We start from the raw sequence: 22,452 nt of genomic DNA on the forward strand, positions 1-22,452 counted from the left end.
TTAGTCATAGGAAGGAGTGCGGTGTTATGATTATGACTGTGACTATGCTGTTCCCTAGTGAGATCCAAGCTGGGGCCAAGCTGTTTCTGAACAGACAGTTTGTGGACGAGCGCTGGTCTAAGCATCGCGTGGTCACCTGTCTGGACTGGTCCCCTCAGGTAAAACACGCTCCCGGGTCAAGTTTGTCCGTGGTGCACATCTAGGATCAGCTTCCCCTGACCCAATCCTAACCTTAACCATTGATGGGGAAAATGCTAAACTAACCCAAGATCAGCGTCTAGGGTGGAACTTCACCCTACACCAGTAAAACACAACACCATCAGTCACCATTGGCTCATCATCATGACGCAACCTTTTCACTGACTTAGTCACTGAGTCAAAACACCAGCAGTAGTTGTTCATGGTTTCACTGGCCCCTGTGTCTTTGTGAATCATGTCACACTGCGTCGTTGCGTGTCAGAATTCAAACCACAAGTGGTTTGCTGTAAGAATGAAGTACGTTAACACATTGTTGACAGTCTTTAGCTACCCCACCACTGCCCTAAATCTGTACCATAAACACAGCACTCGTTTTTCGTATTAGACATTTAGCCACGTTCCCCCGGGAGCCCGGGAGCGTGTCGTTCACAAATTGTCACTTAGTATGAGCCCGTAATCAATTGTTTCCCCTTATGTCTCTCTTCATTTGATCCTAGTTCTACAATGTCTTCTGACAGTGATTGAACACCGACTCATTGTTCGCCACCGCGTTGCTTGCTCAGAGGGATATCCATTCCCTTGTGCTAAATTGTGTATTCGCCGACTGTAAACTTCAGTTGTTCCAATATGAGAAGCAGCAGAGGTTAAATGGTTTGTTTACATCTGGTAAGTGTTTGAGGGCAGGTCTTTCGAGCCTTTCTTTCCTCGGCCGTTTCTCCCTGCGTTTTTGTTTTAGTGTGCGCTGGGGTTTGTGTTTCAAAGGTCTCCAACGACTTGCAGTGGCCAACTTTACTGCCGTGGTTCACTCATCTCTCTCAGAAGTCTAGTCCCCTAGTCCTTTCACATTATGCCAAGCCGTAGCATCCGAACGTTATTTACCAGACTGCGCTGTTGGGGGAAAAAGTTTCCCGGCCATAAATCTTGTTGGAGAAGGGGGTGGTTACGCATTCTCCTCGGCATTCACCGGCACTGCTGAGGGCAGGGGAGGCTTGTTCACATGGAGCCAAGCCTGGAGGCCATGTCTACTTCCTCTTGACATTCATTTGGGCTGATTTGTCTGTCACCAGTATCCTGAGCTGCTGGTTGCCTCATACAACAACAACGAGGAAGCCCCCCACGAGCCGGACGGGGTGGCCCTGGTCTGGAACATGAAGTACAAGAAGAACACGCCGGAATACGTCTTCCACTGCCAGGTACTAAAGCCACCCAGGGCCCCTCTCTCTCTCTCTGCCCACTCCCTCCGTTTCCTTCTGCCTCATGGGTGGCTCTCTCCCTGACGGATGTGGCACACCGCCAACCATCCCTCCCACCTCTCTCTGCCTCTCTCTCCCTCTCTCTCTCTCTCTCCCTCTCTCTCTGCCCACTCCCTCCGTTTCATTCTGCCTCATGGGTGGCTCTCTCCCTGACGGGTGTGGCACACCGCCAACCATCCCTCCCACCTCTCTCTGCCTCTCTCTGCCTCTCTCTCTCTCTCTCTGCCTCTCTCTCTCTCTGCCCACTCCCTCCGTTTCATTCTGCCTCCATGGGTGGCTCTCTCCCTGACGGGTGTGGCACACCGCCAACCATCCCTCCCACCTCTCTCTGCCTCCCTCTCTCTCGCTCTCTCTTTCTCCCTCTCTCATCCACATTGTGATTTCACTGGGCTGGCGTTGACCTCCTTCACATGTTAGTGAGGCGCCGGAGAAGAGCAGTGGTGCAATAGCTGGCCAGGGTGTAAGGGGCTGCAGCAGTAGTGTTGCGTGTGCTGTGCTGCGCAGGGCTGGAGTGGTTATCATGTGTACCTAAACAAGGGCCCTGTGTTCAGCAGACAGAGAGAGAGAGCAGCTCCTCCACTCCTTATTATCCTGCGTGCCCTGAGGTTCCCAGACCAAGACGGGTTGAGTAGAACCACATGTTGCTGCCGCCAGAGCGGATGTCGTCCCAGGCACATTGCTTCGACGAAATAAAACTGAGCAGAAGTGTGAACTCATTTTTCTCTATGCCTCCAAGTGAGCGGGGAATATATATATATTTTTTCTTACCTTTTTGGAAAACAAAAAATCTACTTGGATGGATGGATGGATGGATGAATGAATGAATGATTACATATGGCTAGATGTGTTTCAGGCTACAGGGAAGGTAGGGCTCAGACCAGGCAGCCAAAGACCACACATAATATACTAGCATGAATAATGTAGACATACATGATATATCCTGTCGTGAGCAGCCTCCAGCAGGAGGCTCTGCCATGAGGGGTGAAGTGGGAGTCATGGAAAACACAGGATAGTTGAAGTGTAAATGAAAATGAGCCGCCGACTGTACAGCACACTGGCATCCTGCTGCGCTACCCTGAATGGCCCAGGTCTGTATATTATTTTGAGCGGGTCTGAAATAGAGGGGGTTGATTGGAGGTGACATAGACGCACATCACCAGAGAGCTGTCACCGTTTCACTGTGCGCTCGTTGGTCTCAGCAGACGCTGACATGGCCCTGTCTCTTACGCACACTCTCTGTCTCTCTCTCTCTCTCTCTCTGTGTGCGCCAGTCTGCAGTGATGTCGGCCGCCTTTGCCAGGTTCCACCCTAACCTGGTGGTGGGGGGCACCTACTCGGGGCAGATCGTTCTGTGGGACAACAGGAGCAACAAGAGGACCCCCGTGCAGAGGACCCCTCTGTCAGCAGCAGCTCACACGGTATAACACGACACACTCATCTGCCAATCAACCATCACCAAAATGATTTTTATCTCAACAGTTACATTGAACACACGGTCAGACACAATGGTGACGCCGGTGTGTTGTAAACAGACTGATCGCGGGGGGGCTTTGTTCCCCTGTCTCCCCCTCTGTGCAGCACCCAGTGTACTGTGTGAACGTGGTGGGCACCCAGAATGCCCACAACCTCATTAGCATCTCTACCGATGGCAAGATGTGTTCCTGGAGCCTGGACATGCTATCTCAACCGCAGGTAGGTACCGCCCATCACGCTCCGCCTATTCTCCACACACGTCACGTCGGCCCATTTTTTATAACACCAGGACCTCACTAAACCCATTTTGTTTCAGCCGTTTCTTTTTTTGGGGGGGGGGGGGGGGCACTCTATTTTTGCGCTCAATTTTGTTCTTTTTAAATCAAGGAAATGAACTCTGCTAGCTGTCAATCCAACAGCTGCCGAACCCACACGTCAAATGTTAATCATTTATTTAAATTGCTAGATGAATTTCTATTATGCAGTGTGTGTTAACATCCCCCTACTCTACAGGACAGCCTGGAGCTGGTGTTCAAGCAGTCGAAGGCCGTCGCTGTCACCTCCATGTCTTTCCCCCTCGGAGATGTCAACAACTTTGCGGTGGGGAGCGAGGACGGGTCCGTCTACATGGCGTGTCGCCATGGAAGGTACAACGATATTAACCAGAAACCCCACCCACCCAGCCCCCTGCGTCCCCATTGCCTCCTGCTAGGCAGACACCTCCAGGAAAGTGAGTAGGCTTGTTAGTCCCTGGTTTGAAACAGTATTTCGTCATAGGTTCCTGCCTTTCTAGGGAGTTTTTCCTAGACACCGTGCTTCTACATTGCTTGCTCTCTGGGGTTTTAGGCTGGGTTTCTGTATAAGCACTTTGTGACATCTGCTGAGGCAAAAAGGGCTTTATAAATACTTTTGATTTGATATGTCAAATAAATACACCCCCTCCCCCCTCACTTCCCCAAGCAATATGAATCCAACACTTGATCTCCTGCTGTTTTGAGGTTTTCACTCCTACCCCAGTCATCCTGTGTTGCTTAGCTTCTGTCAGTAATGTTTGTAAAGAGAGGAAAGATATCATTTCTTCTGGAGGAGTCCTCCTTCAGAGTGAGGGAGTTTGTTTAAAGCCGGATGTCCCAAAGAGACTCAAATCTGAGGATCGTTACACGACGCTCTCGTTTGAGAGCGAGGAAGACAGAGGGTGGCCCAAGCAAACAGTCAGTGTGTCCACTTGTGAGGCGACAGAGCAGCATGGCTTGACTCGAGTGCTTCCTGCCTGCGATGGAGAGGCAAATCTCTGCGCTACGGTGCTATCGTTTATGTCCCACGTTATGCCCGGAGATCGCCGAGAGGGGGACCGTTGCTAGGTTCTGCGTTGCACGATCACCTCTGTAATTGAGGGACTAATTTTCCACCTAATTCTCTAATGGTATGATACTCTCATCCCAGTTAATAACGCATAAGCATCTCTCATGCTGGGTATTTATCTCTCGAGGTAATTATCAGAGCCACAGCCTAGTAACAGCTCTGCAACATGTGGCTCTTAAGATGAAGACTGCCCCTCTCTCACCACTGAGCTGGAAATCTACATCCGTGGCACATTTAAAAGGGGAGTCCTTTCAACTTAAATGTTATTCCCGACGTAAATTGAGGCAAAGGGGGGGGGGTCTTGACCAAACCTTACATTTACATTACATTTAAGTCATTTAGCAGACGCTCTTATCCAGAGCGACTTACAAATTGGTGCTTTCACCTTATGACATCCAGTGGAACAGCCACTTTACAATAGTGCATCTAGGTCTTTTAAGGGGGGGGGGGGGAGGGGGAGAAGGATTACTTTATCCAAACCTTGTGTTGCTATGAAAGTCAGAAATATATGCTTGACTATTTCATGTGTATTATTTTGGTAATGATTTAACATTATATATGCTAATGTTTCATCAGGGGAAATTAATGCAACGTGGTGTCGGCTCAGTGTTGGTGTCGGCTCAGTGTTGGTGTCGGCTCAGTGTTGGTGTTGGTGTCGGCTCAGTGTTGTTTTCTTATCCCCCGTGTGTTGTATGTTTGGTCCACAGTAAAGCAGGGATCAGTGAGATGTTTGAGGGCCACCACGGGCCTATCACAGGGATAGACTGTCACACAGCGACCGGGCCCGTCGACTTCTCCCACCTGTTTGTCACCTCCTCCTTTGACTGGACCGTCAAGCTGTGGAGCACCAAGGTACTGTACCGTCTCGCCACTAGAAAACCTGCGGTTACTGTGGTGCGTCCCACATGGCACCCTATTCCCTACGTAGTGCACTACTTTTGACCAGTGCCCTATGGGTGCCCTTTAGGAAGGAACATGTACGGTGAGTGTACAAAACATTAAGAACACCTTGCTCTTTCCATGACAGACTGGCCAGGTGAATCCAGGGGAGAGCGATGATCCCTTATTGATGTCACTTGTTAAATCCACTTCAATCAGTGTCGATGAAGGGGAGGAGACGGGTTAAAGAAGGATTTTTAAGCCGTGAGACATGGATTCAAAGGCCCTGAAATCTTTTGTCTTGCCCATTCACCCTCTGAATGAGCAAGACAAAAGGGTTAAGTGCCTTTGAACGGGGTATGGTAGTAGGTGCCAGGCGCACTGGTTTGAGCGTGTCAAGAACTGCAATGCTGCTGGGTGTTTCACACTCAACAGTTTCCCGTGTGTATCAAGAATTGTCCACCACCAGGGTCTAAAATGTACTTTTTGGTCCATCAGCGACTATGGCAGGTAGATTAAAACAAATCTACCAGCCACTACATGCCAAAATATTTTTCCCCTGCAAAGGTGGGATCAAGTAACTATTATTTGAGTCACAGGGTCCGAGGTCAAGTGGAGTCCCAAGTAGAACGGGAGAAGACTTGAGTCCAGTCCAAGTCATACATTCTAAGAGCAAGTCAAGTAAAAACAAAATCTATATATGCAACTACTTGTTCGATGACAAATCTTTCTGTCTATTTATTGACGCGACCAGACAGCCCTTTTCATTATTTTGTCTACAACATATCTTTAGTAGCCTATGCAATTGTAAAATAGGGACATGTAGCAGTCATAAATAAGGGCATGAAATCAGCAGAAGTCAAGGCAGGTTGACTTGATCAGAGTGTACATACAGTATATTTACAGGTTTTGGTGATCCAATGGTGAAAGCGCCATATCATACAAAAAATACGTAGTAGATTGACCAAATATACATGACAATAGCCCAAAAGAAATAGCCTCTGTATCAGGCTTAACCTGTCCTATCTGAATGGACACAGGTAGAGGGCAAGACTGTACAGCCTCCCCCTGAGAAACCAAAAAGGACTCTGTCTAACAGGAGCTTCAACAGGTAGGCCTAGATTAAATGAGCACTGGGCCCCCAGGACCATACAATTATCCAATTTTGGCAATTACAACCAATAAACTGGTTCTACAATGTAAAAGGCAATTTCCACATCTATTGTTACATTGGGACATTCGTCTTAATGATTTATTAATGATATTTCAACATCATGCTTAACTTGGAACAATCGTCTTCTCTTATTCAACGTTCTGACTCCGAAGCGTGGAGCGTAGGCCACGTAGCCTATTTCAATGCTCACTGAGGTGAGCACAACAAAAATGACAGAGACGTAGGACTTATGCCGCGTTCAAATAAAACAAAACTGTGAACTCAGGAAAATATACAAGGTCAAATCATCACGTCAGTGATCTTCAGGTTGGGCTTTTCCAGAGCTCAGACTTTCCGAGTTCCAGATTTGGAATTCCAAGTTGGATGACCGTTCAAATCGATTGAGTTTTTTTCCCCCAAGTTCCCAGTTGTTTTGAATGCGGCAACAGACGCACGGAACTCCGGAAAGGCAAATATGAACAAAGGAAACCATACATTGAATTAAATAAACAGAACTTCTACCTCATGAGTCTTGCGAACGTTCATGTGCACTATAAACTTTGCGCCCACTCAGAGCAAGGTAAGAAATGGTTGGCTATAAAATGAAAATGTATCGATGGCCTATCAAACATGATACAGAAATGTCTACATGTTGCAATAAACGGTATGGGGATGGAATGATGAAACGCTAGTAATTATTGTATTAGATGGAATAGATTTACCACATAGGGCCTGCATTTAAACGTGTGAAAGCAACAGCAAACATTTCAATAAGTGGAGAAAAAAAGCACTCTCCACTCGTATGGTGTGTCTTCGCCACAGTAATACTTCATTTTAACAACAACATTCCAAATGCAAGCTTTATAATTAAATGATACATTTCAAGCAGTTGTTACATACCAAATAAACAGTAGGCCGATGCTAGTAATTGTTGCCCTATTGCTGGTGAGCTTGCAAAGTAAACAGTTCATATTTTTGGAGCTCCACATTTATTTAATATGGCAATTCTCTCCCTAAAATTTGATGTTTGCACTGCACCGGATCCTATAGCTGTACAGAAAATCAGCAATCTGTTCGCTAGCTCACCGACCTGTGTTGATTGACAGTTTGCTGGTCCAATCGGAGTGTCTCGTGCTTTTCACTAGCCAATCTGTTACAGAGTTTTATTTTTTTGCACGGTCAATGCTGCGGTTATACTGTCTCTGGCTGCGTGTTTAGTAATTCCACAAAATGAGTGACAAAACATTACCGAACCTGGCCAGACATCAGCCTCAAGTCAAAGTCTAGGCCCAAGTCTTGAGGGTCCAAGTCAAGTGTCAAGTTATTTGCTTTTCAATCAAGTCGAGTCTCAAGTCATCACATTTTTTACTACTCGAGTCTACAACTCTGGTAAGAAGTAATGTGGTATATTGTTTCATTTCATTTTTTTGTGACCGGAGTTAACCAAAATATCAAAGATGAGACAAAAAACCTGCCCCTTGAAGGGCGGGAGGTTATGTGGTAATGCGACTCTAGTCATGTTTGTGCCTGTAAGATTGAGTCTGACTTATAGTAGCAGCGTTGTGTTCTCTTCCCTAGCAGTTGAAACTCAAACATAGAAAAACAACCCAGCTTGTGAACAAAACAATGTAAATAGCCAATAAACACAAGGACAAAATCTCACTTCAGTAGATTTCAACTAAATTAGGCCAACTTTTATGCCTGTGCGCGACCCTTCGAAAAATGAATCTTTCATGTGAGCACAGCCCCCCCAGCTAGGCAGTGTTGCAGGGTGAGGTGTGATAGACTATATAGGATTTGTAGTTCTTTGACTTTGTGCGATTAATTTACCAGCTTTGAAACAAAACTGCATAAATACTTGGAAACAGCTACTGCAGCATTTATTTTACTATAGCCAACATGACTGGTGAAATAGACATTCGCCACAACCGTGGGAAGCATTGGAGTCAACATGGGCCAGCATCCCTGTGGAACGCTTTCGACACCTTGTAGAGTCCATTCCCCAACAAAATTGAGGCTGTTCTGAAGGCAAAGGGGGGGTGCAACTCAATATTAGGAAGGTGTTCTTAATTTTTGTTTGTACACTCAGTACATATGTGGTTGAATTCGGACTCCATTAGCCCCACAAAGATCCGTGTGCGTCTCTGTTTTAACTTTAATCCAGATATTCGTATTGCGCCCGGTCAGGTCAGAGTGGATGTGTGTTTTCACGCGCCGCCTCCGTTTTCTCTCTTCCAGAACAACAAGCCACTGTACTCGTTCGAGGACAACTCTGATTACGTCTATGACGTCATGTGGTCCCCCACTCACCCGGCTCTGTTTGCGTGTGTGGATGGAGTGGGCCATCTTGATCTGTGGAACCTCAACAACGACACGGAGGTAACGTTACCTGGCACTCTTTCACAGAGGGGGGGTCCCGGACACAGATTCTTCATTGAGAATGTTTTTTAGTCTAGGACTAGGCTTGATCTGTGTCTGGGAAACCAGCCCATAGTGTCACAGATGTCAGTGAATCAGTATTGGTGTTGACCAAAAAGGGTTTTTTTCTTCTTTTTTGCAGGTTCCTACAGCCAGTACCACAGTGGAGGGGAACCCAGCCCTGAACCGCGTGCGCTGGGCCCACTCTGGCAAAGAGATAGCCGTGGGAGACTCTGATGGACAGATCCTAGTCTATGATGTTGGAGAGGTGAGTGGGTTAAAAGCCATTACTGTGCCATTTAAAACACATGGCATTCTTCATATGTTTTGGTAAGGGTAAGCTCTAGGTGTGTTGCATTCAGACATTTTAGCCAAAATTGAGATATAAGATAATCTAAAAAGGTTTGTAAATTTCAGGCAGAATAATACAAATAAGTACTTAATATTAATAAAGTATTGAAAAAAGAAAGGCACTTCTTTGAGAGGTTCAACAGGGTTATTCCTGTTTTTTCTCTAGTGGAGGTGAAGGGGTTCTGGTAATACGTTATGCTCCATTTCTTTGGGCAACAATTAAGCCATTGTCTTGTCAGAGGCTAGCTATCTGAACGGAGACGTCTCCTGAGGGTCTGAGTTTCTGTGTCAGTGAGTGGTGAGCTGCAGATAGAGAGCAGCCCCCCCCCCCTGATTTCTGCCACTGACGGGTCAAGTCTCTGTGACAGTTGGAAGATTGCCAGTGATCCCCTTCCCCCTGAGTGTCCCAGCATCAACAATATGTGTTAGTATTTTCACCCATATCAATATTTTTATCCCCCCCAGCAAATCGCTGTTCCACGCAACGACGAGTGGACCCGTTTTGTCCGAACCCTGGCGGAGATCAACGAGAACCGGGATGACGCCGAGGAGCTTGCCGCTCAGCGCCTCTCTGCTTGATCGACCATGAAAACGCCAGTCTAGGGACCAGCGGCAGGCTTCATAATGTCAGCCTCGTTTTGATTGGAGGAAAAGGCACAAATATCAACAGTGTTTAGGCATGTGGACATCCTTTCTTTGGAAATGTACTCTGATTTAATACACATACTTAACTTCTCCTTTGGCTGGTTAAGCACACCAGTCTGATGGGATAACTAACAGGGCTATCTATCAACCTCAGACACGACGAGAAACAAAGCCATCGTCTTACTCTGCAATACAAATCAGTTGAACTCTAGATCCATCATGCCTTAAAGGCACCGTGTCAACTCCATATGGTAGTGTTGTGGGTTTAGCTGCAGGTTCAGTTTCACTGGCCCACTCTAGTTGTTTGTGGTTACACAACCCTGAGTTTGCTGTCATCATGACTGATATTTGTTGTTCACTCTGTGCTTCAATACCCATGTCCACTTCAACTGTAGTAGACTAGATCTATCCCATCATTACTGCTCACAGGAATGTAGTGGTTTCATTATACTGTTAGACGGTGTTTTTCTATGTTCCTTTAACCTAGATGCGCCAAATGTCCACTTGTTTTGTAATATATCCCAAAATGTTACCACCTTTCTTCTGAATGTCTTTGTACATGACTATTGGTCTTCAACAAAATGTGACACTTAAGATATCAGAACCAGAATCTGTAGAATACCTCAGGATATAATGCTGTATTGGAAATTTGCTTGATATCTGCGGTATGGATTCAGTATCCATACTGCCTGTATGTAGTGTCGAAGAAAGGCTTCCCTTTGTGTGACCCAGAGAGCATCTTCCACATATCGTGTCATGAATCTCAGAATGTACTTTTCACACAATTAAAATGAATCCGTTGATGATTTATTTCAACAAAATAAAATAAATTACATTACAATTATTTCCCAAGACCCTGGTCATGATTTTAAAATAAATACTTTTGAGAAAAACAAACATCTATGTCCTTTCAAGTCTCGTCAATCACATTTCAGAGACATCCTCACCAAAGCCTTGCTTCAAGAAACATGGTAACATCACTCCTTTTCAATGCTATAATGTCTCTCCGCTGAGATGTACAATATGTACAGGAACAGCTATTCAAAGACAAACCAAGGAAGCACTGTTCATGCAGCATTCAAAGAGAGCGTTTCAGATGCCCATGAATGAAGAAGAGGTGCCACATTTTTTTTTTTAACCATACCATTTTGGAAGGGATGATGGGACAAAGAAATGTAAGACTCCCTACTCAGAGTTGCAGCCATTTAGCAGTAAAGTGTTGAGAGGGAAAAAGAGCCTACGAAGCTGTAGGCTCCTTTTTGGGCACTGCTGGGGCTTGGCTAACAGACAACGCACCAGAAGACTTGAACTTGGGCAGGTGTAGACCAAACTTATTCTCCACGCCAGCGAACGTGGCAGCAGCCAGACGGTAGCCTCCTACGTGGTCGGCACTTACAGGGGGAAGGTCGGAGATCCTTGACTTAGGAGTTGGCTCGGAGCCGGTGGGGCGACTGGGGGGGAGAAGATTTGGGAAGGATAATTCACATACAATGCCAGACATCCTTGTAAGTGTACTTCAGTTCACTAAAGGTGAACCAAGCAGAAATACTCACTGTCCTCCGAAGTCAATGTAGAACCATCTCTGCAAGAGTTCATAAGTCACCAAGGTTACACCAAACTGTGGCGAGGACCTGCAGACACGGGCTGGTGAGAGAGAGGTTCAAATTACAATGTGGGATTTCCCATTTTCTCTGGTGTCTTCGAGAGCAATTATGGGAGCCACAGAGTGCCTAATTTCCCAGTCATAAAACCGCTCATTTGAGGAGTCTGTCCCTACCTCCTGCTCCCTTCCACAGGGCCCTGAAGCCCTCCTCAGCAATGATCTTCCCAAAGCAGTCTATGACTCCGTTGTATGTGGTCTGGCCTGCGCGGGCCGCCACCTGAAGCCTGGTCTTGACGACATCGGCAGGGGTCACCAGGGAGGCAGCAGGTATACCTTAGGAGGTGTTGCACAACCCACATAATGAGGCACTCTCCCTATGCAGGAATATTATCACCGCTGACGGCAAGCAGTGCAGTACATTGGCAGGTTTAAAATAGAAAAGGAACAGAATATCCAGTCATTTAATGTTCTAGAAAGTAGATTACAATCATATTGAATATACGGTATATGATTACAAATTCTTAATTGATTTGAAGCATTTCTTCGGGGCTAGTGTCGATGCTATGTCTATAGGTTGAGATGGTGAGGTTTGTAGCTGTGGCTGTTAGCGCTAGCTACCTGCTATGGCACCAGCAGTGAGCAGCTGCAAAGGCCCAATTCTGCCCTGTTCGTCTGCAAACTCAGCCTTGGTGTGGGCGTACACCGGGAAGTAGATGGCAGAGAATGGGATGTCACGCAGAAAACAGGCTTTTGCTCCCTAGGACACACAAACGCAAAGGATTTATTACCTGTATCCCAAAATAACTAACATCGCATTTTCATGTTACATGAAATGTAAAATGCATTTAGACCTGCCTGGATCTCTATAAGATATTTTCCCACGATAACGCTTGTGAGTGCTCTAGAAAGAGATTCTATACTGAAAATACAGTACAGTATATTGCACAATGTTAATGTGGAATCATCATTATCAAATGACTTAAGTAGTGTCGACATCTGGTCTCTTTAGTCCAGGTTCAGACTACTGTACTGAATATTCTACTGTAATTCATATTTTCCAATATGTTTGACCCATGTTTGACCCTGGTGGTGTCGAGAGTAATTGCAGTGGTTGAGGCGGCCGCTGTGGCTACGGGATCATCTGGCCTGGGAGCTCCAGTGGATTATTGTTGGCTGGCTGTGAGCCTCAGCCGACCCACAGAGGAGCCTGGCGGTGCGGTGGGTCACAGAAGAAGCCGGAAGGCCCCCAGGCAGCGCTGCTCCCCCGTGGTTTCCCCCGGGGCCCCCCAGGGAGCTCCCTCCCAGGCCCAGCACACAGTCTCTCAGGCACACACCGAGACGGCATTAACATGGACCCGTGGTCTACTGGGCCCATCCACAGGGAAGAAGTCAGTCTCATTTTAACAAGCTCCATATTGTCTGCTTCTCATTAAAATATGGACCATGAACACATTACTGGAGATGTAAGTAAAACCACAAGAACTTGGAAAGGAATAGTGGCAAAGCATAAACCCCCCTAATTTTCTGTTGGTTGTTGGCAGCCGTGGTCTCTGCATGTTAAACACTGTTTTGGAAAGACATAATATGATTGTAATAGTCAGTAGGGAATCTAGCTAGTCATCCTACTGCATACTGTGCCTGCTCACCAGAACTCTCATATAACTTGTGTAATATGCAATATATGCATTGTTACACAGTCATACAGTTTGTATTGTTCAACATCCCAGCAGCATAAGCTGCCCTTTGGGGTGACATCATGCAGAGGTGGTTGAGTTAGGCTGTAACAGAGGTTTTAAGAGGTGAGGTGTGAGTGGCGCTGCGATGTAGAGGTGTTTACCCACCTTGTAAAGGCCAAAGAGGCCCAGGTCCCTGACCACGGTCAGGGCACCGACCCTGCGGGACGTGGTGATCTCTCCGGCCACCTGGAGACGGATCTTGACTATCTCCAGAGGGTTGGTGAAGATCACCTGGGAGCCTCCGGCCTGCAGGACACAACCCAGGTTAAGGGTGAGAAGCAACAGTACATGTCACAGAGCACCAGTAACAGCAATGTTATAAGATCTTGGGTCTCAATCCGTCGAACCACTTGAATACACTATTTCCGTCTTACTCACTTTCCATCTCACAAATAAATCTAGATTTACAATGCTAAACTTAAATTGTCAAATGAAAGTACTCACTTATAGTAATTCAACCCTTTTATTTATTTTTTAACTTGTGTCCGATGATTAAGGGGTCAGCCCATGTGAGGATGATAATGAGTTATGGTGCCTTAGTATTTCACCCCAATAAGCATTTTCAAATTAGCTTCGTAAACTTAAACACAAAAGACACTATTTTCTAAAGCCAATGTCGCGCTGTCAGAAAGTGGCCTTGATGGGAGCAGGGGAAACAAGCAGGCATTGAGCGAGGAAACGGTGGGGTAAGGGAAAGACAGGCGTGGTGTGAGGAGACGCCCGGCTCAAGGCTGGAAGGCCCTGACCCCGGCACCAGCCCTCTGCCCCCAGGCACCTCCTGTAGAGGGCCTCGCCCCGCACACTTCCCCAATTCACCCCCACTCCCAGGGGAGAGCGCTGACTCACCCTGCTCTGCTCAGGGCCAAGGCAGGGACGCCCCAGGGCACAGCCCCTCTGACTCAGGCACATTTATCACCTTCTCCAAATCTAATCAGGCCCCTGGAAGCCTGGTGACACAGAGGGCAGGGCTCCTATCTGTAAACATCCGAACGCTGTCCTAAAAAAAACGCTCAGGCACGTTTAGTCATTTTCAAAGTGGAAGGGGAATATCCGCTGCTCTGAAGATTTATGCATTCATCCCTCTGTCGCCATCTCCCTTATATTCTACACTTATTATTTCAGTCAGTCAGGATAACATTACAGTCCATCTCAAAAAACTAGCAGAACATTTGCCCCTTTACAACGGGGTTATTCAACCAGGGGTCCGGGGACCACTAAGTACTGCAGGGGGTCTGTGAATGTTTTTATGAATATCGCTAGCAACAACAGAACACATTTTTTTTCTCTTTTTACACGCCTACAGTAAAAAAGAGAAGAATGCAGGATCTTCTTTGTAATGATGTGAACTTTTTCTCTACTCCTAATATTCAGCAAATTACACTCACCGGAGTATTTGACATTGGCTTTGAAAAAGCACTCACAAATAGGCTACTAGTGTGGCAAGTGTTGCTGACTACTACTAAGCTTTCTTGACTTGGCCATTCATTTTTTTGCCAACACATGGCTAACCAGCTAAACAGATGCTCTTTTACCAAAATATATATTTGGAGTTACCTTTCTAGCTAGTATGTTAGAGTTTACACTTCCTCTTCCAATTATAATGTGGGGAGGTCAAAATAATGAAACTGTCTACCAAATCTATTCATTTTAAAATGTTGATTCTTCTCCTTGCCAATATCACTCACCTAATGATAAGATTACTTTTTTTGGTAACATATGGTGGGGTCCCAGGGCAAGAAAAGGTTGAAGACCCCAGCTCTACAATGCAAAACCACTTTACATAAAGACCAGGTTCATCAGACGAAGAGATTAATACTATGGGGAAAAGCTCACAAACATGAATATCAATGCTTATATAATACATTAGGGAAGACAATATTGCAGGGTGGAGTCCTGTCAAAAAAAAAGCTATAGGGTGCATGCTAGGCTAGTTGTTGTACTTGTATGGTGTGTGGACCTATGGGCCCATGGCAGATCAGGCCTCAGGTATGTGCAGTTCTGTCAAACTCAATCACAGTGAGGTAGAACCAGCTCCATCCCATGGCCCTCCAGCCCTTCTTCCTCCAATTACAGGCTGACAGGGGTCATAACCCCACAGACCCTGCCCTCCGTAGGCAACCTGCAGGCTCTCCTACCCACCCTGTCTGTTTCGTTTCACTTGGACTCATTTAGCAGAGAGGTAGGCCGAGGGAATTGCGCGCTTCTTAACCAATGCGCTCACCAAACGTTAGTGTGCCTAATTAGCACGCTGAGGTAAAAATAGTCCATTCACAGGCATCATTTCTCAAATTGTGCCCAATTATAGGGTTCAGAGACCAAAGAGCACCTTTCTATTCAGTCCCCCCTGCTTATTTAGGATGTCAATACACTGGCGGGAAGCTTGAATTAGAGATTACATTTATATACAATAACTCAATATCCATAATTCAAATTGAGAAGGAAAAGCTTATAATTGTAGCTTCAGATCAGTCAGAAAGAATTAAGCTAAACCTTGAAGTTGAAGGGAGTTTAAAAACCACAACAATTTCCCCCGTTCTTGGCTCCAATGTCTGGAATTCAAAATGTTCACCCATGAGATGCAAATGTTCATAAAACTGAAAGAGAACATCTTACAGAATGTTTGAGTTTCAACAAAAATCTTGTTCCACTTACCCCACATTCAAGGTCAATTAGATTTATGCGAGTCAATGAAGCCGCTGCCATGGCTTTCCCTTCGCTTTTGCATGAAGCACGAGTGTATTTTCAGCCCTCACTCTGTATGGACAGACTGTCTATAGGAAGACATCCTCGCGCCAATACTTACAGTGGCACCAGCCAGGACTTCTGCAAACAGGGGAATGGTGTTATCCTCTGTGGTGAATTTGTCTCTTACAAAGTCATTCATCTGTAAGACGAGAAGAGAATCAGACAAGCACAAGGCGCACTTACGAAGAAACAAATGCTCCAAGGAGAATGACAATGAGTACATCTGGTCACCTCTTGGATTTTTGCAAGACGTATTGTATTGTTTTGTGCGATGGTATTCATGATTGACACCCAACGTTTCCTTACTGTGCAATGAAAGTGAAGGCACTCTAAGGGAAATGATTGTAATGACTTGCCGTGAGTTTGATCGCTTTCTCCGGGGCAACACCGATAAGCTGTGGTACGAGACCTGCAAAAACAGTATTCATGGATGGAGTCCGTTTAGATTACCTGACAGAGAAAGACACTGACTGGAAATGAATAATTCCATTGACAGTCCCTACAATGACATCAGCATGGTTCTTGTCTGGGTAAAATAAACAATCAATATCTCCAGGTACGGCTGATGCATCTGATGCAGCAAACGATAATGCCTCCCGTTCAAATGAACAAAAATATCAAATATGACACTGGCAGTTGTATGGGATCAGCAATGTTGTGGCCTGATCCCAGTGTGGTGTGGAACAGAGAGAGCTGTGTGGCCCTGGTCCACCACATGTTGGGGGGGCAGTGCTATAGCGCTTGATAACCACCATACTGTTTCACCGTCCGTCCTTCAGTGAGCCAGATAAAACTTCTGAAGGAGCTAGTGAGTGACTGCTCATGGTACGCAGCCAGAAAACCGTCAAGCGTGTCTGTCTCTCGGTCAATCCTCCTCTCATCAGTGTGGAAAGATAAAGAGGGAGGAAGGAGGACAGAGCAGCGAGGACGAACAAAGAGCTGCAGTGGCGGAGGCAGCAGTAGATGGCAGTCTTGACTTCCTTCGTCTGAGAGCCCTCTCACAGTGGGAGTGTTACATTTCACAAACCTTCAGCACCGTTATCACTACACTGGAAAACATGGATCTGACAGTACTACATGAATTCTGGTTGCGTTTTTCCTCTGGGACGCTTTCAGCTAGCTAGGTAATGACAATGTGGCCCTCTTTGGAATTGGTGAATTTAGAACATGAAGGCAAATGTTTCTGCTGTTATGCAAACCATGCGGATGATGATGATACTGGCAGAACAACATAACTTGTTTTGGAGGACCCGATGACTATATCTAGAATTACATCATAGAAACACATTCACCAGGCTTCAGTTTATACCTCTGTAGAATCCAAAGAATCCCTCATATCGGAGCACTTTCTTGGCACAGTCGAAGCTGTTCTTGTACATGAGCTCTCCTACAAAGGAGCTGGTGGAGCGCTGGTTCTGCATACGGGTCTTCACCAGGTCAATGGGGTACACAGCCGTCGCACCCGTGGCTGCAAATCACACACCATCAACAAACTGTATACACACCATCAACATTCTGTATTCACACCATCAACAAACTGTATTCACACCATCAACAAACTGTATTCACACCATCAAGATACTATATTCACACCATCAACATACTGTATTCACACCATCAACAAACTGTATTCACACCATCAACATACTGTACTCACACCATCAACATACTGTATTCACACCATCAACATACTGTACTCACACCATCAACATACTGTATTCACACCATCAACATACTGTATTCACACCATCAACATACTGTATTCACACCATCAACATACTGTACTCACATCATCAACATACTCTATTCACACCATCAACATACTATATTCACACCATTAACATACTATATTCACACCATCAACATACTGTATTCACACCATTAACATACTGTATTCACACCATCAACATACTCTATTCACACCATTAACATACTCTTCTTGGTGATAATGTTCTATGATGTTCATATATTCACAGCAAATATCTGTATCATTATTTTAACTATTTAGCAGACAGTTTTTAGGTACTAAAGATTGATTAGTATAGTATGGCTAAAGATTGGTGTTTTATTGTTTTGATGTGGGCATATAAACAAGAAAACCAGTCATTAGGCCCAGACAGAGTATTTACTATGGAGTCTGTGGGAGAGCCGTTGTGTAAATTGTGTCTACTGTCTGAGGAGGAAGCCATGCAGCAGGTTGCCCTAAATGCAGCTCTTAGCCACAGCGGCTTGTCATGTCTTGTCTCTGACATCAAAGGCCTTGTAATGACTCAGGCTCTCAAGCATGCAGAGAGCTGACACCCTTCGTCAGCAGGAGAGGTTGAGAAAGGTCTCATCATCGCCATGGAGATGCACCATTTTCCCTCAACTGCCCATTGATCATTCAGTGCTGATCACCTTCCTCGGCTGCTGGTTCAGAGACCCACAGCCCACACAGACATAGAGTCTTAGGAAGTTGCATGTTGGTTGCACACACACACTCTCTCTCTCCCCTCTCTCTCTCTCTCTCTCTCCCTCTCTCTCCCTCTCTCTCTCTCTCTCTCTCTCTCTCTCCCTCTCCCTCTCTATCTCTATCTCAATGGCTGTCATGTCAGAGGTTCCTTGTATCAGTTCCTCCCAGTGTAATTAGACGGAGATTCCAGAGCGGTTCCGGAAGATTTGTGTCATTCCAAAGCTCCGGCTCCAAAGACAGCCTGGAGCCGCCAGTGGCACAGCAGCACAATGCGGGAGCCTCAGATCAGAGCACCTCTCCCTGCAGCACAATGGGCTGACCCGGCCCCAGGGACTCAGTGCGCCAGTCTGACCGGCTTGGGTTACCCCTCAGTGGGCCGGGGGCTCTTCCGCAGACATGTCACTCACCTCCAGCGAGTGCGCCCAGACCGAACCTGTAAGCAGACTCTGCAGCCTGGAGCAAGACAGACCGATGTGGATCCCCGTGAGCTTGCTGTGGAGGGAGAAAAGACGGGGGATCAGGACACCAGGAATGAATCGACTTCTATTAAACTGTAGTGAACCAGATACATTGTGGAAAGAGAAATGTTATGGACCACTCAACAGAGGAGGGAAGCTATGGAATGTAGACATCTCGTCGTGGTATAAGTCTTATTCATAAGCCAGTATTGTATGTCACTGCATAGACACTCTGGCTACGGATACAGTACATGGTTGTGTAGGAGAACTTTCCAGAACTAGCCATTGATTACGGTGAAGCTAGTGAGAGGTTGGAGGCTTCATGCTCAGTTGATTTTTTTTCCAACTAAGCATGATTTTGCGTTATCTGCCTGACCTCTGGTTTTGTCCTTGATGTTGAAAGTGGAGCCCCCTTATTTTCTCTGTGATGCCGTGTAACGGGTTAATCTCTCAAGCCCTTCCCGTGTAAAGATACGTATCTACATTCATTATTACACCGTTTTAAGTAACAGTTGGAGTGTGTCTGCCCTCCTTGGGGCAGTGAGCAACATCTCCCAGATCAGGACCATCCACCTCCCCAGCTGCTTTCACTGAAGGCCGCATGCTAATGAGACCGATGCCTTGATCAAAGGGTTTAAGCAACTACCCTACTTCCACAAAGGGCCAAGACCTGAGAACGCCAACGTGTTCTTGTCCCCCCCCCCCCCCCCCCCAAATAAAACACATTCCAGACCTCAGAGCAGAAGTCCCGGAGCGTGAGTGGACCAAAGGCCTGACCACAGTCTGATTTACAGAACTGTGTCGTCCGGAAAGATAGGAACTTTCCCCGCCTCCAGGAGCCACATCTCTCCAGCACTCTCATTGTGCTCCTAGCCTCCTACTCTTAACCGACTTAGCCAGAGGCTTCATACACCAGCAGACCCCTGGAAAGCCATCCTGATAAAAGCTTCCCAGATATGTGATAGCGTCTGATGTATATGTCCACACGGAATAAAATGGGACAGGCTTTTAGAAAAAGGGAACATTGCAACAATCCATTCCTCTTTTGTACCTATAATTGGGGGGGCTTTTATCCTAGGTGTCCGTAATGCACATTCACAAAGAAAGAGAAAACATCGGCACTCTGCTAATTCCATCATCAAACACTCCCTTTCGTTGCTCCCTAATGAGAAGTGGGAGGAGAAGGTATGCAGTAGATAAAAGGAAGCAAGTAAACTCCGTGTGGACAGTCAGTCGGGCAGGGTACCTGTCTTTGGATCTCAGCCAGGTGGTATGGGAGTGCGCCCTCCTCCAACGGTGCTATCCTCTCGATGTCGGCCAAGTTGAGCTTTCTTCAGAACAGCAGGGGAGAATCACAACTTTACGCCAGGAAAATCAACCCGGAGGTGATGCAAGATTTTCCACAGACATTTTACAGCCTCATAACTTGAGGTTATTGCAGCTTTAATATGCGTTTGTATACACAACAGACAAACAAAAGCTGGATATATGCCCACAACTTAAGCAGTAAACAAAGCTGTCTTAATGCCAGCGATACACAGATATTCCCCACTGGCCCAACGCATCGTAAAGTCTGTATCCATGCTTACGTTTCTCTTGTAAATCAACTGGTGGAGCCACAGTTGTAAAACTGAATGGCAATAACTTACACATTTACATCCAATAAATATAGATGTAACTTTTTTTTTTCCATTCACAGATTCATCAGAAAGCTATTTAAAAATAAATGTGATAAATATATTGAATTCATGTGGAGGACAGTAATTCAATATTTGGCAGCGCAAAAGGCCATGTTGTACGCATGTGAGTAAAAAGTACCAAGCAGCTGTGATGTGTAACTGAGACTGGAGAGAGTTTTAAGCCTTACCCAGAATGAGCGTGGAGGCCAGAGAGCTGGTACAGGATGTCAATCTCCATTGGATTGATCTGACCAAACTTGTTGGCAGCACTAACAAACTCTTCTGTGGAACAATACGGAACAGAGGAAGGCATGTTATGTAAGAGAAACCAGGCAAGGGGTCACTTGTTAAGACCAGGGATGTAGAGATACAGTGGGTGGGTAGACCTGCTGCAAGGGTATCCAACCACATCAGCAGTACACGACAAAGGTGAAAGGGCAAATATAACATAGATAACTATCAGAACAGGGTCAACTATCAACACCACAGATCTAAGGGAACAGACTAAACTCATGGCACATCATATTACAGTGTTCATTTACCTTATTTACTTAAGAGCTAAGGGGGAAATGATCTTGTGTTTCCCGACACCATTCTGTCAAGAGAGGTGAAACACCCATGATGGTACTGCACAGCCTCAGTTCATGTCAGAAATCACATTTCCTCAAATTAGGCATGAGCAGGAGTAGGCTACAGACGTAGAATCTTAATTCGATCAAACCTGTCGCAGGGGAACCTCCCTGCAAAGCAGAACACTTCAAACTTGTAGTGTTTTTGAGCTTTAAAAAGGCTTCTGAAGTTTGACATTTCCACTTACAAATGTAAGACTTATTTTTCTTTCAATTTACCAACCCCTATAAAAATGTCCATGAATTACAAGCCACACAATTATTCGCATTTCCTGTTGCTGCAGGATTATTTCCTGCGGTAGCAAACTTGTTCAAATTAGATCCTACATGTGTACCTTTGGTGACGAGGGTATCCTTGTATGTGCCAGCTAGTGTGCTGTAGATCTTGCGGATCAGCTCCATGTTGTTAAGGAGGGCGTTGAAGGCATTGAAGTAGGAGAAGCTCACCATGTGGGAAGTGCTGCCTCCAGCCGCCTATGGCGAGAGGAACAGACACTTTGAGGTCTCCTCATGCATGCTGTGCCTATACAATCATCTCATGTTGAAACTGGGAGACCACAACGATCTCTAACTCACTGAGACCAGGTTCTCCTCCACAAACGGGGTGAGCATATGGTGGCGGATGGTGGCCATGATGTCGCTGAAGTCCATGGCAGAGATGGTACCGCTCTTGCTCTTATCCTTCTGGGCGAAGGCCTGGCGGGCATGCTCCAACTGCAGCTCCTACAATGAGAGGAAAGGGTGTACGTTTGAACAAAATATCCAAAGAGCAGGCTCCTGTGACAAAGACGCATCAGATTACCTGGGATGAAATGGAACATTGGGAAAAAAACACAACATTATGTTGGATGATGTCGGGTGCTGTTTTGGAGCATGTGGAAGCATTAGATGTGACAGTGTTAGACCCTGGCTCTTGTAATCATCGCTGTCTCTCAGGAGTCTAATAAAAACCATGTCCCCCCCGGAGTCTGATCCCAGGCCTGTGCAGGAGAACAGGCAGGTGTGTCAGGAGGAGCACAGGGATGATTCAATAGGACAGCCATGCAATCAGAGGGGAAGCAGGGGGGCCACTGCCCCAGGGTCAGTACTGCTGTCAAAGCTGATCACATACTCGTAGCGGATACCTCTCATCTATATACATAACTAATTGTGCCATAACTGAATACAGTGCATAATGCTAACTTTTTTTCTATACTATACACTTTTACTCCATATCTTGTAAGAGTTGGGGATTACTGTAATAACCAAATGCAGGTACAGATGTAGGATCTTAATTCAAGACAGTTTGCTATCGCAGGAAAATAGTCCTGCAGCAACAGGAAATATGAATTACTATGTGGATTATACTAAATTGACATTTTTTTTGTAGGCGCTGATACACTTTTCGTTCGGGCAAATCAAGTCTGACACTTTAAAGT

The 22,452-nt window shown here is 45.9% G+C and overlaps 2 protein-coding genes across 6 annotated transcripts in view; one reads left to right on the forward strand and one right to left on the reverse strand.

Annotated features, from left to right (window-relative positions):
- The window catches only part of LOC115102316 (dynein, cytoplasmic 1, intermediate chain 2a), a 25,448-nt gene extending 14,872 nt beyond the window's left edge, over positions 1-10,576 (forward strand). For all 3 annotated transcript variants that reach the window (XM_029622182.2, XM_029622271.2, XM_029622351.2), the window contains 9 exons: positions 59-158; positions 1,266-1,391; positions 2,723-2,869; positions 3,030-3,143; positions 3,438-3,571; positions 4,994-5,138; positions 8,557-8,697; positions 8,879-9,004; positions 9,553-10,576. In XM_029622182.2, the coding sequence (XP_029478042.1) occupies positions 59-158; positions 1,266-1,391; positions 2,723-2,869; positions 3,030-3,143; positions 3,438-3,571; positions 4,994-5,138; positions 8,557-8,697; positions 8,879-9,004; positions 9,553-9,666 (1,147 nt within the window). In that variant the 3' untranslated portion in view covers positions 9,667-10,576. The remainder of the gene's footprint in view (positions 1-58; positions 159-1,265; positions 1,392-2,722; positions 2,870-3,029; positions 3,144-3,437; positions 3,572-4,993; positions 5,139-8,556; positions 8,698-8,878; positions 9,005-9,552) is intronic.
- The window catches only part of LOC115102185 (electrogenic aspartate/glutamate antiporter SLC25A12, mitochondrial-like), a 20,595-nt gene continuing 8,660 nt past the window's right edge, over positions 10,518-22,452 (reverse strand). For all 3 annotated transcript variants that reach the window (XM_029621871.2, XM_029622052.2, XM_029621957.2), the window contains exons 6-18: positions 21,611-21,757; positions 21,370-21,508; positions 20,594-20,687; positions 19,973-20,057; positions 18,676-18,760; positions 17,126-17,284; positions 16,173-16,225; positions 15,875-15,955; positions 13,177-13,317; positions 11,954-12,092; positions 11,510-11,668; positions 11,286-11,376; positions 10,518-11,183 (exon numbers count right to left, since the gene is read on the reverse strand). In XM_029621871.2, the coding sequence (XP_029477731.1) occupies positions 10,970-11,183; positions 11,286-11,376; positions 11,510-11,668; positions 11,954-12,092; positions 13,177-13,317; positions 15,875-15,955; positions 16,173-16,225; positions 17,126-17,284; positions 18,676-18,760; positions 19,973-20,057; positions 20,594-20,687; positions 21,370-21,508; positions 21,611-21,757 (1,587 nt within the window). In that variant the 3' untranslated portion in view covers positions 10,518-10,969. The remainder of the gene's footprint in view (positions 11,184-11,285; positions 11,377-11,509; positions 11,669-11,953; positions 12,093-13,176; positions 13,318-15,874; positions 15,956-16,172; positions 16,226-17,125; positions 17,285-18,675; positions 18,761-19,972; positions 20,058-20,593; positions 20,688-21,369; positions 21,509-21,610; positions 21,758-22,452) is intronic.

This window comes from Oncorhynchus nerka, linkage group LG1 (assembly GCF_034236695.1).
Source record: "Oncorhynchus nerka isolate Pitt River linkage group LG1, Oner_Uvic_2.0, whole genome shotgun sequence".
In the NCBI taxonomy this organism is placed as follows: Eukaryota; Metazoa; Chordata; class Actinopteri; order Salmoniformes; family Salmonidae; genus Oncorhynchus; species Oncorhynchus nerka.